Source organism: Ursus maritimus, unplaced genomic scaffold, assembly GCF_017311325.1.
Source record: "Ursus maritimus isolate PB19 unplaced genomic scaffold, ASM1731132v1 scaffold_4, whole genome shotgun sequence".
Classification (NCBI taxonomy): domain Eukaryota; kingdom Metazoa; phylum Chordata; class Mammalia; order Carnivora; family Ursidae; genus Ursus; species Ursus maritimus.
This window is the reverse complement of record NW_024426552.1, coordinates 10,694,420-10,707,018: the sequence shown is the minus strand read 5'-3', so window position 1 is coordinate 10,707,018 and position 12,599 is coordinate 10,694,420. Positions and strand designations below refer to the sequence as shown.

Here is a 12,599-nt window from a genome sequence, read left to right as displayed (position 1 = left end):
CACTGCGCCGGCGCGCGATGCGGTGCATTTCGGGACGTGTAGTTTCCCCGCCGCACTGTGGGAGTTGCGGTTCGTGTGCAGTACCGGTGCTGGAGCCTTGGCGGCCTGGAGTTGTAGGTGGGTGACGTCCGATCAGCGGGATCCTGACCCGAAGCCCGACAGCTCTTCGGGGAGCTGGGGAGTCGGGTGGACGGCCCCGCGTTTGCGCGTTCTGTCCAGGATACCCGCCAGCCGGTCCCCTACTGCGCGGCGCCGCCGGCTCCCCGGGTGGAGACCGGGAGGGGGACGGCCGCCGCGGCCTGCACCCGCGGAGCGCCCCTGCCTGGCTCGGGCGTCCAGGCGCCGGGGGCGCAGTGTTTAGGCTGGCACGAGGTCCGGGCGGGGCCCAGAGTTGTTCTGGCCAGAGGGTTTGGGCGGATGAGCGAATGTTCTGGACACCCTGTTCTGTTTGGATGGGTGGGGGAAGCAACGGCCGCCCGGGGCCCTCATCTCCGGGTGTGGGCGGGATAGATGGTGTTCTCCACGTGTCGGGGCGGAGAGGACCCTAGCCTGCGCCTCCGGTTCCGGAGGAGCTGAGATCCAGTGTCTCTGGCCCCGGGAATCCCAGGTGACCGGGGAATGGGGCTTAGAGGTGCACGGAGTGATGCCCAAGGTTCACCTGCAACTAACTCCCTCCTCCCCGCACCTTCCAGCTTCCAAAGATTGGGTGAAGAGTTGGGGTGACAAGGGTAGAGACTGGGAAGGCGAACAGGTTCGGGAGGTTCAGACTGACATATCCTACTTAGCGGCTCGAAGAGCGTAGACATCAAGAGACAGACGGTCCTGGAGTTTATTAGGTGTGCTAAGAAGAAAACGTAGATTGTGGACATGTTGTCCAGATTGCTTTCACTGGCCTAACCCAAAATATTTGTAGACCGTTTTCCTGGTTTTTAGGAGAAAAGGAAAGCAAGGGAAAAATGAGGATATTTTTACAGCAAAGGAGACAGAACCATTTCTATCTAAGACATTGTTATTTTTCAGATTTAAGCTAGGATTGTGGATAGTTCTAGGGGAAGTCTAAAAACTTCCTGCACTTCACAGAGTTTATACTCCAAAGTGCCCCCATCTCGTTGGCTTTTGCGGTGCAGCCCTCAGATACCAGCTGTCTCCTGTGTGTGATTCTGCAGCAGGTGTGTGCCTCTGGCGGTGCAGCTAATGGCCTGCTGATATTTTTAGCTTTCTCAGTTCTCATTTGCTGAAGTCCTGCTGGGATGTTACAGAAATGGCTGAGTTGGAGCACGTAATTGCAGGGGGATGGGGAAAGTTAGCATTTGGAGGCAGCGGGTGTCTCTGAGCTGGGTTGATCAGCCTTCCTGTCTCCCACTCTCTCACCACATCCCTTCTGCTACTTTGTTTGCAGGTTGACTTTAAATACCTTTCTGTCTAAAGAGCTTGAATGTCCTCACTGTCTGTATGAAGTCAAGGCAACTGCCAGTAAATTTTCTTAGTCTGATTCTGTGATATCCCGGAGAATGGTGACTTACGAATGCCAGAGTTGCAGGGTTGTTCTTCGGATTCTGATTTTTAAAGTGAGAACATTTTGGTTCAGAGATATGAATGGCTTACCCCAGGTCACATGCCCATCCCGGGTGCCACCAAGAATAGAGTCCAGCTTTCCAGTTCTCTTGGTCCCTGCTGTCTAGCACTGACTGCGTTTTGCCCTGCCTGCCTCTTGTTTATGGTTCTTAAGCTTGGTATGTCCATTAGCAGAAAGAGAGATACTTATGACAATAACGGTTGATATTTAATGTTTTCTATGTGCTGAGCATGGTGCTTCGTGTTTACAGTCCAACCTCTAAAGAATTTACAAATGAGGGGCCTGAGGCTCAGAGAGGCCAAGCGACTTGTCCAAGGTCACACCAGTCAAAGTCACACCAGTCGTAAACGTAGTCCTGGGTTGCCAGAGGGCCAGACCATTGGGTGTTGTTGTTGTTCATTAAGTCAACACTGTTTTTTTTTTTTTTAATTTCCTTAAATAATCTCCACACCCAATGTGGGGGCTCAAACTCACCACCCCAAGATCAAGAGTTGCATACTCTACTGACTGAGCCGGCCAGGCGCCCCAGTGCGTGTTCTTTTTAATTTATTTCCTCCTGTAAGCTTTTTGGACCTATTTGTGGTCCTTGGCCTTGGAAATCGATATCTTACATTAATCCATTAATGTAATACTGTTAACCCATTAATTCTTACTTAATTCATGTAATTAATATGTTAATTACATTAACAGGACCTCAGAAAATTAGAAACAGCCAAACTTACCTACTTTATTTGTACAGAACTCAACTAGAGCAAGAGTTGTAAAAATAAAATTTACATAACCTTAAACATTGTGAGTTACAATATGGCTAATCTCTCAGACAATCCGAGATTCCTGAAAGTGAAAATTCTAGCAATAGGTTATATCATGTTAGGAACATATTTCACCAGTGCAAGTCAGAATCTTCTGCTACTTAGAGACAAACAGGCCATTTATCCATGAAGAAAACGAGCACCTTCAATCACCGTCATCCCATTTAAACAGATTTATGGTGTACGTTCCTATCGTTAACTTATCTGGCTTTGAAAGAAGTCATGGGGAAAACCTGGTTATCTTGTGCCAACCACCAGCCTGTTTTCCAGATACTATGACCTTGAATAGATGAGGTATGAATTTTCTATATTTAGATGTTTTTGTAAGTAAAACTTTTACTAAAACATTTTTCCCCAAAGTTCATTTTATTATCCCCATTCTAAAGGCCTGTGGCATTTTCTTGTGCTTTTCCTAATTCTAAGTACGTGTAAAGACAAGGCTCTGCATGATGTTTGAATGAAGAGCTTTCTGCCTGCATCAGGATAGGGCTCTGGAGGGGGCGCCTGTGTGGCTCAGTCATTAAAGGCTGCCTGCGTCAGCCTTTGGCTCAGGGTGTGATCCCAGAGTCCTGGGATCGAGCCCCACATCAGGCTCCTCCGCTGGGAGCCTGCTTCTTTCTCTCCCACTCCCCCTGCTCGTGTTCCCTCTCTCGCTGGCTGTCCCTCTCTCTGTCAAATAAATAAATAAAATCTTTAAAAAAAAAAAAAAGGATAGGGCTCTGGAGCCACACCGGATGGGTTCAAATCCCAGTCCCTGTGTGACGCTGGACACGTTACATAAGCTTCGTTTCCTCGTCTGTGCAATGGAACGGTAACCGCGGCCTCCCGAGGCCAGTGTGCAGTCCGTTTGAGTACCTGTGTGCTGCCGAGCGCGGTGAAGTGAAGCTGTGATTATGCTGTAAGTTGCCCAATGTCAGAAAAATAATCAGGGCCCTAGAGCCCCTCCAGTTGCCACGCCCTTTCCCCCTTTACAGATGGGACCAAGGCCCCGAGAGGGAAGTCACTTACCAGCGTGCGTACGTTCTTCCTCCAGAGCGCAAGTCTTCTGACTCTTGGGGTATGTGCCATGTTCTGAAAATAGTGACGTACAAGGCCTGGGAGCAAATGCTGTGCTCCGGCTGTGCCCCTGACCTGTCACTCCCTGCCTCACCTTCCTTCGGGCTCCCTCACAGTTGAGATGAAATTCTAGATGGGAATTGCTTTCAAAGGACAATTTTTCCCCCTATCATTTATTCCCCTCCAGATATTTTTTAAGAACCAAGATTTGCTTCATTAACACTCAGAGGACCTGAAAAACAGAAAGACACTCCTCCGCAGACCAGCTCTTGCTCGGGGCAGGAGAGGAGTGGGGAAGCAGATTTTGGATTTGCGCCTTTATGTGCACAGATGAAAGGGGTGGGAGCCCATGTCCCCTTAGGAGCAGCACTGCTCCCTCTGCTCCGGGCTGTGCTCCCACCCCCCTGCAAAGAGCAGCCAGGGAGATGTTTCTGCTCCCCAAGACCCAAGCCCGTGTCAGCCCTAAGCCAGGCCATCTGCTTTCCACCAGGCTCTGGGTCACCATGTTGGGGACGGTGACCCTTCCTCTCTGTAGCCCTCGCTCTCTTTGCTCATGTGCCCTCTCTGTCCATCAGAGGTCTTCGTAAGGTGATCTGCTCCAGAAAACCGGAGTGACCCGTTTCTTCTCTTCCCCATCAGAACAGCAACGGAACAGAACAGCCCTTCCAGCTCCCCTCCTCATATGCTTGTCTGAGTGGGCCTGCGTTGACCCGGAGGGAATTCGCCATTGGCCCAACATGAACTGGAAGGTAAGAATAGTTTTCAGCATTATGGCTTGGGTTTTGTCTTTCTCCTCATTGTAAAAATTCAGAATAACAGTGCTAGAGATGTAGGTTGATTAAAAAGAAAAAAAGCGGATTAAAGCAGGAATCCTAATAATACTTAATATTCTATTTTAAGTTAAAACATATAAAAGTACATTTATTCCCCAGACTTTTGGAGGAATGCTAGGCCCTTTCTTTGAGTGGGTAGATAGACTTCGGATCTTGAAAAAATCACGCCTTGAAAGTTTTACCTACAGTTTCACATTTTGGTCTCTTTAAAGTGGGTTAATATTTTAGGAAACATTCTACATACAAGATATTTCCAGATTTTTATGTTCTTCCCTAATCTTTTACATCTGTGTTGCCAACAGCACTTTTTTTTTCAACCTAAATTTGAAAGTGCATTGAAAGCATTCAATTTAGTTTTCATGGAAACAATTTTTTCCTTATATAACATAGCTATATTTCATAAGTCTTCTGTTTAGATAAACTATCCGTTATAACATCAGGCACAGCTACAGCTGGTTGGGAAATAAACACAGCCGTCCTCTGTACTGCAGACTCAGCCTCGGGAGCGCAGGTCCAGGGGCGCTCGACGGTAGCCTGTGAGCTGTGGGCATTCAGTGGGCTGCGGGCGGCCGTCAAGAGGTCTCGCAGAGGGAAAGGGAAGAGAGTCATCACGTTAAATTCCTGAAGTACGTGGGGTGCGGTAAAGGTTGGTTAAGAGAACAGCCACTAAAATGTATTTTACTGTAGATTCTTTAAAAGTATAAAATCCAGTAAAAATCAGGTTGTCTCACCCTCCAGCGATGGTTACTATTAACAATTTCGGTGTGTTTTTTTTCCAGTCTTTTTTACGTGTATGTAAGTGTAGTGTGTGTATTTTCAAGCTTACAATCTCATTGTTTGTATTTTTTTCAATTATGAACATTTCCTTGTTCAAAACATCCACCAGCTTTCCATAGCAAGGGTTACTGGAAAGCTCTGGAAGCAGAACCAGGGAGCTGGCAGGTAGAGAACCCCTCTCCTTCCCCAGCTCCTTTGGGTAGGGGTTTGGGGGCCATGCAGGAGGACCGTGGGTACTATTTTCCAGGACGAGCCTGGTTGAAGTTAAGAGGCAGAGTGAAGGTTTCTTGAAGGGGTTGAAATGTAGGAGTGTTTGTTTAGCATATATTGGGGTTCCAGAGCTCACAGTAGAAAGGCTGGGAAGGAAAGACGAGGCAGTGAGGGGATATAAGGGGAAGAAGCAGAGAGCAGTGTGGGGTGGGATTTAGGGGAGGGCTTGTCCTCTCCGTGGTGGCCACAGTCAGTGGGGATGAAACGCAGTAACTGGCGTGAAAGGCCGTGTCAGCAAAGCTCAGAGCGCCATGCCTTTTGCTCCAAGGCATGGCTCTCACACCTCAGGGTGCGTCAGAACCACCTGAGGACTTGTTAAAACACATTGTGGGCCCACCCCAGAGTTTCTGATCACTTAGGTCTGGGGTTAACACGGGTCTAAGGCAGGGCACAGAGAAAGTTTTTATTTTATTGATTTTTTTTTTTTTAAGTTTCCTTTTTTGTAGAGAGAGAGTGTGTGCATGTGGGCGGGGGCGGGCAGAGGGAGAGGCAGAGAGAGAGAATCGCAAGCAGGCTCCACACCCAGCACAGAGCCCGAGTTGGGGCTCGATCCCACGACCCTGAGATCACAGCCTGAGCCTAAATCAAGAGTCAGATGCTTAACCGACTGAGCCCCCCAGGTTGCCCCTAAAGATTTTATTTTTATAAGTGACCTCTACTCCCAGAATGGGGCTCGAACTCACAGCCCTGGGATCAAGAGTCGCAGGAGCCAGCCAGAGCCCCACAGAGAAAGTTTTTAATCATGGACTGACGGACAGCCCGTTTGAGCACCCAGGCCACTCCTGCTTGTGACAAAAAGAGTTCTTTCTGATGTCAGGGACAAAATCTGCCCACCCCTTTCCAACTTTGAGCAGACACACAGCTCTGTGGCTGCCGGGGAGCAACCTCATGTTTAAAAGGGGGCCCTTCCGTGTCCTGTCAGAAAGAAGTGGCCTCTCCTTGCGCCCTGACTGCACAGAGCTCTGGTAGGCGGGAGGCTCCCGCACGCCCTGTGTGTCCTGTGGCCTTCCCTTTCTGGCTCGGGGGGCCTGTGGCCGTCCGTGACAGTCAACATCGTGCATTAGCAACAGTGTGTGACCTCTGTGGAAAAAATTAGCCATTCTCATGACACAGGTATTGGGGATTTATTTTATTTTATTTTATTTTATTTTATTTTATTTTTTTAAAGATTTTATTTATTTATTCGACAGGATAGAGACAGCCAGCGAGAGAGGGAACACAAGCAGGGGGAGTGGGAGAGGAAGAAGCAGGCTCATAGCGGAGGAGCCTGATGTGGGGCTCGATCCCAGAACGCCGGGACCACGCTCTGAGCCAAAGGCAGACGCTTAACCGCTGTGCCACCCAGGCACCCCTGGGGATTTATTTTAAAAATTGGTATAGCTCTCGTCCACCCCCACAATATTTTTTTCATTTATCTCCTTAAAGGTTGGCTTGTTTTGAGAGTTAAAATGAGGGGTTTGCTAGAAATCTAGCACAACTGAAGCTTGGTACCCTAGAGGGGCAGGAATGGAACCCTGAAACCCTTTGCTTGAAGCCTGTGTAGTGTCCCCGACCTCTGCTGCTACTGCTCTGTCCTCTCCCAGTCCCGAAACTTCTGCCTCTGGCCTCTTGCTGCCTCCTGTGTCCACTACCTTTAAGGAGAGAATAAATCTGGAAACCGCTTACCTCTGTCCAGGTGTCGATGTATTACCAATTTGGGGCATTTTCTAACTTGCGGTTGAGATCGCCTTCCTGTACCAGCTAAAGCTGTGTCCTGTCACATCACGGGGAACCGTGGGCTGTGATGTGGACCCACAGGCCCAGCCCTAGAGATGGAGAGAACTGGAAGGGCAACTTTTCCCATGGGGATTAGTGCTCAGTTGCCCGAGATCAACCTTGTGAACATAAAATGGGGTTCCCACCTCTAAACTGTTGATTTTTGCCTCCAAGGAAATAGGTAAAAGAACATTTAACATTTTTTTCTTTCATAGCTGGTTTGTAAACATGGAGTCAAGCCTCATCGTGACTGAGAACCTTCAAGAAAATAGATGAATTAGGGGCGCCTGGCTGGCTCAGTTGGTTAAGCATCTGCCTTCAGCTCAGGTCGTGGTCCCAGGGTCCTGGGATGAAGCTGTGCGTTGGGCTCCCTGCTCGGTGGGGAGTCCGCTTCTCCCGCTCCCTCTGCCCCTGCTCACGAGTTTGTGTGCACTCTCTCTCTCTCTAATAAAAATCTTTCAAAAAAAATAGATGAATTAGGGGATTATTTGGGCGATGTCACAGAGGTTAGCTGTAAGTCTGAGTGAGGCAGATCTGTGTTCTTTTTTTTTTATAAGATTTTATTTATTTATTATTTATTTGAGGAAGAGTGAGAGAGAGAGAGCCCGAGCGCACATGGAGAGGGAGAAGCAGGCTCCCCACTGAGCAGGGAGCCCCACGTGCGGCTCGATCCCAGGACGCTGGGATCATGACCTGAGCCCAAGGCAGACACTTAACTGAGTGAGCCAGCCAGGCGCCCCGGAAGATCTGTGTCCTAGGCTGCTTATATTTGTCAGGAGAAAAAGTTTCCCTGCTGCATTTTTTTTTAGCCTTTGATGCTCTTGCTGGAGTGATCTTTCTGAAGCGGGTATGTTGTATTTATTCTTTCCTGTTGAAATGACTTTGCGGTTGAAAACCATTTTCCAGTTACTCAGTGTTCGTATGTTCTTAAGTGTTTTAGTTAAATTCAAGCGATTTAAATATTTGGGTTCCTCCTTTTGCTATCTGGTATATTCCCACTGTATCACATGGCAGTTTTCCTCAAATATCCCTAAGTAACCAGCTGAATAATTTCAGAGACAGTAATTCCAGTTGCCTTTGGAAAATTCAGTAGCCAAGGCATCATTTATTTGCATAACTTAGCTGTAAAACTGGGGAGGGTTGGGGAGAACCTGGTATGTATTACAGCCTCGTGTAACGAGGAAGAGAGTTGAGGTTTGAAGAGGCCCGAGAGCTTGGTCAGACCTAACCTTTCCAGACTTTACACGTGCTCAGCCACAAAATTAGGACAGTCCGCCTGCCCCCTGGGGACCCGATGAGGGTTCCACGGGAAAATGTGAGGGAGTCAGTGAGTGCACAGTGAGCTCCCAGTAGGCCTAACGATATTCTACCTTCCGCGTGTGAAATCTACGTCTAGGTCCGAGTCATCAAGAATTCTAATAAAATCGTACGAGCACGTATGTACATAATTTATGATTTCGTTAATTCCATTTCCTTGGAAATCAGGACGCAGTGGAAAGAAGACTAGCGTAGAGGTTAGAACGTTTCGGTCTGAATCTGGTGTCCTTGTGAATTCGCCGTGTGACGTGGGTTGGCCTCTCCCCCGCCCACCAGGAGCTTCCCTCTCCTTGTTCATGAAACAACGTGGTGGACTAAGTCATCTGTGAAATCTGCCCCAGGCCTCCAGCTCTGTGAGCATGTTGTCCCAGCTAAAGTTTTCTCTGACCGGTTGAGTTAAACTGTTACAAGGAGAGACTAATGTTCTTCCCATGGTAGAAGCTCATTGTACAGGAATTGCATATAAGTGACGTTTGGCAATTTAATGATTTCGTGGGAATAAATCCTACCCAGTCCTCTAGAATGGTGATCACTCAAAAAAAGCATACCTTTATTTGGGAAGGAATTTTTAATCCCAGAAGAAGCTCTTACTTACTATTCAGGTCATATTAATCACGTTTATAAAACCAGTATAGGATTTGCCCTGAGATGCCATTGTGCTACAGAGGCTATCATAATAGTCTACGTGCTCGTACAGAGAGTAATTCAAATCCATAGTTATTCCCCCGGTATCATTTTAGCCCATGGGTTAAAGCTACCCGCTAACAGAAAATTATAGGAACAGTTAGTAAGTAGCTAAGCGTTCGCATTCTGAATTTTTTTTTTAAGCAGGCTCCACCCCCAGTGTGGAGCCCAACACGGGGCTTGAACTTGCGACCCTGAGATCAACACCTGAGCTGAGATCGAGAGTCAGATGCCTAACCGACTGAGCCACCCAGGCACCCCTCGTGTTTTGGAATTTATTGTCTTTTTATATTTATTTTACCTTCAAGTGCCAGTGCTAACGAGCAGCCACAACCAAGAGGAAATTGTAGCATGCCAAAGTTGGAGAATCCAGAAAGTAAGGTTTGGTCCAGCCTCCCTGGAAGAGGCAGAAGCTCAGAAAGTCACCTTACTGACCCCAGTTGCATGGTCCGTCGGGCAGAGCCGAGCTGTCACCTAGGCCCCCTGGCTCCGGCTCCTTTTGCTGGACCACGGAGCCGTCTCAGAAGCAGAGGGCCTGGGGGACTGGTAAAGTGCGTGGTCCGATTGTGAGAGACCAGAGTTACGTCCCCAGTCCACGGGTGGTTCTCTCGTGAAGCCAGCAGTGGGGGAGTGATGGAGGGCAGAGGTAAACCTCGACTCGCTGGCGTGGGGCCGGGGACCTTGTCTGTCCCGGTCACCCATATGGTCCCAGCAACCTAGTGCCTGTACATAAGAGGTAGACGGTAAAGGTTTGTTAAATGAAGGAACATGAAAGAAACCTTTGTTATCAATCACGGAATATCTAGAATGCTTGCTTCTTTCAGGTCCTTGAACACGTGCCCCTGCTACTGTATATCTTGGCAGCCAAAACCTTAATTCTCTGCCTGGCATTTGCCGGAGTCAAAATATACCAAAGGAAAAGGTTGGAAGCAAAACAGCAGAAGCTGGAAGCTGAGAAAAAGACGCAGTCAGAGAAGAAAGAGAACTAAAGAGGAATCAGAGGTACCGGGACTTTGCACATGCAGAATGTCCAGTGGGCTGGGGCGGGCCGGTCCACACACGTGGCAGGTGGAGAAGGCCTCATCCCTTGGACCCACCTGTTGTCTGATGTGGAGCATCTGTAGAAGGCGGGGTGTGCACACCCTGACCCTGCGCCCTGGGTGCAGACGAGCCAGGGCGCACAGCTCGTTGTTCACACCTCTGCCCAAGGCCTGCGGCTGCTCCCTTTTCAGGGGCCGCGGTGCTTAACCGGTCTCGGGTCACAGGACTCCTGAGAATTTCATGAAGGCTGTGGGCCTTCTCCCAGCAGAAGCATACGTATTAGACACACCCACAATTGTACATAAAATTGCAGACGGGTGGGAAGGAGGTGGGGTCACAGGTCTTTTGAAACCTGTGCCCGCACCTAAGATTAAGAAACCCTGCTGTACTGGGGGCACCTGGGTGGCTCAGCGGGTTAAGCGTCTGCCTTCGGCTCAGGTCATGATCTCAGGGTCCTGGGATCGAGCCCTGGATCAGGCTCCCTGCTCAGGGTCTGACTCCTAGGAATGGCATAAAAATCCCTTCCCGATATGTCCTTCACCCAGGTCCCATCTGTCCCCTCTAGTGCCCACTCTCCACAGCCCGCAGGCCATTCCTTGACTGTGATAGACTTTCGTGCCCCTCGGCCCTTGCCGGTTAGTCCCAGAGGGCCCTTCCCAACAACCTCTTCACCAGGCACCAAGTCTTACTCCCCGTTGTAGCCCCGGGTCGATCGCAGAGCGCACAGGGGTGCCCAGAACACGTTTGCGAAGTTGTTATCAAACCCCCATTACAGATTGAGCAGACGACGGTCATTCTCGCGTGCTGATCTAATTTCCTCATGGATCAGGTTGAATTCTGTGCTTCTCTAAAAATAAGAGGATTCAAGTGCGGTGGCAGGGGCTTCTAGATCAGTGGTCCCCAAACTTGGCTAATGATCGGAATTGGTAGGAGTGCAGATTTCCAGGCCCCGAGGGATTCCGCGAAGTCTGGTTGGGTGCGGACGTCTGTTGCTGGGGGACTCCGACGCAGCCCCGTCTGCCGTCGCTCTAGAAAGCTCTGGGCTAGCGATCTCCAAAACCCCTCTGCGCCCTGAGATGCCCGCTTCTGTCAGGTGGATTCCCCTAGAGGATTTTTAGAGCTGTGGAGGGTAACGGCACACCTACTGGGAATCTAAGGAACACTTCTCCCGAGTGACCGTTGTGTGTGTTAGCATTTTGCTCAGCATTTCTTAGATGGGGGTGTCGCCCCTTCTGATGGCTCCGGGACGCCTGTTCGGGTGGAGAAAGGGCTGGCGCTCTCTCTGGTGAAGAGCAGAGTCAGCGTTGAACCAGGTCAGACCTGTGCCCCCAGGCCTCATCCTGACCTGTCCTCTTTCCGAACGCAGGGACGTGTGCTGTGAGGAGCACTGTGGCTGTCTGCCCCTCGCCCCAGGCCCAGAACCCCCCCTCCTCCTGGCATTGCCCACCAGGCCGCGTGCCACCGCCCACCATGCCACTGCCCACCGCGCCACCACGCCAGTCTTTGGCAGGCTGTGTAGGCTTCTGCCAGGCCAAAGAAGTTCCTGTCAGGGACCCTTACTTTTTTTGGAAAAGATGTGTTCCTGACTGAAACTCGGGCGTTGGCACAAGAGTGAGCAAAGAGGGAGCACTGCAGAGTTAAAACGGGCAAGGGAAGGCTGTTCTCTTTGAAATGTTGTAGGTTGAATTTCTGTCCCAGGCAGAGTCCTCATTTTGTGTGTTAGACCGAGAAGAGGAAGGAAAGATCGGGTGTGGGTCATAAATGCTTCTCCCCTCCCACAGGCATCCACAGACACCTCCATGGAAGGGGGGGAGGGTGGCAGCAGGACTAACGCTTCATTTTCCCTCCAGCCTCCGCCCGGTTTTAACCAAGGGGGACTTTTAGATGGGCAGAAAATTGTAAGGTTGAAAATACATTCTTTAATAGATAGACTTCAGTGGTTTCTGTTTGTTAAGTTGAAATGGCGGAGCATGAAGATTAATGCCGAGCAAGTAAAACATTCAGATATTTCATACTTGTCCTTTTGGTCTTCCTTTCTAGAATTTGCAATTTAAATGTCAGCCTGAGTGGATTCCCTCTGAGAAGAAAGAGGAGACAATTATGGAATGATGTGTCAGAGGATGAACTCCCAACCTGTAGGGTTAACTTAAAATTATATGAACTTTTTTATGCTCTTAAAAGAACCCGTATTTTGTTTACTAAAATAAAATACCTTTGTAAAAAAAGGGCGTCTCTGTCTCTGGAATAAGCCAAAGTCTTTCGGTCTCATACACATGTCTGCCATGTTGTGAGGGGAGGGAGTTCTGCAAGCCCGCACCCCTCCCAGCCCGCCTTAGCTCTGGGTGCCAGTCACCTGTGCTCTTGACACAGGACTGGGCCGCCGGAGAAGTGGCATCTGCTGTAGGGGTGGAAGGCTTGCCCCCCGCCCCCCCGCCTCAGCCCTCTGTCCCTCTCCTCAGCTGCCCTCCCCCACACTGC

At 49.5% G+C, this 12,599-nt stretch overlaps 1 protein-coding gene across 3 annotated transcripts; it reads left to right on the top strand.

Annotated features, from left to right (window-relative positions):
- SMIM11A (small integral membrane protein 11A) lies at nucleotides 1-12,301 on the top strand. 3 transcript variants are annotated; one of them, XM_040620994.1, is made up of 5 exons: nucleotides 1-117; nucleotides 3,363-3,445; nucleotides 4,089-4,193; nucleotides 9,905-10,082; nucleotides 12,162-12,301. In XM_040620994.1, the coding sequence occupies exons 1-4, from the start codon at nucleotides 18-20 to the stop codon at nucleotides 10,067-10,069; spliced, it is 453 nt and encodes a 150-aa protein (XP_040476928.1). In that variant the 5' UTR covers nucleotides 1-17; the 3' UTR covers nucleotides 10,070-10,082; nucleotides 12,162-12,301. The 3 variants fall into 3 exon arrangements, with proteins under 3 accessions (XP_040476928.1, XP_040476930.1, XP_040476929.1); XM_040620996.1 differs by having other exon boundaries at nucleotides 64-117; nucleotides 4,084-4,193; XM_040620995.1 differs by lacking the exon at nucleotides 3,363-3,445 and having other exon boundaries at nucleotides 91-117; nucleotides 4,084-4,193.
- Nucleotides 12,302-12,599: the final 298 nt, after the last annotated feature.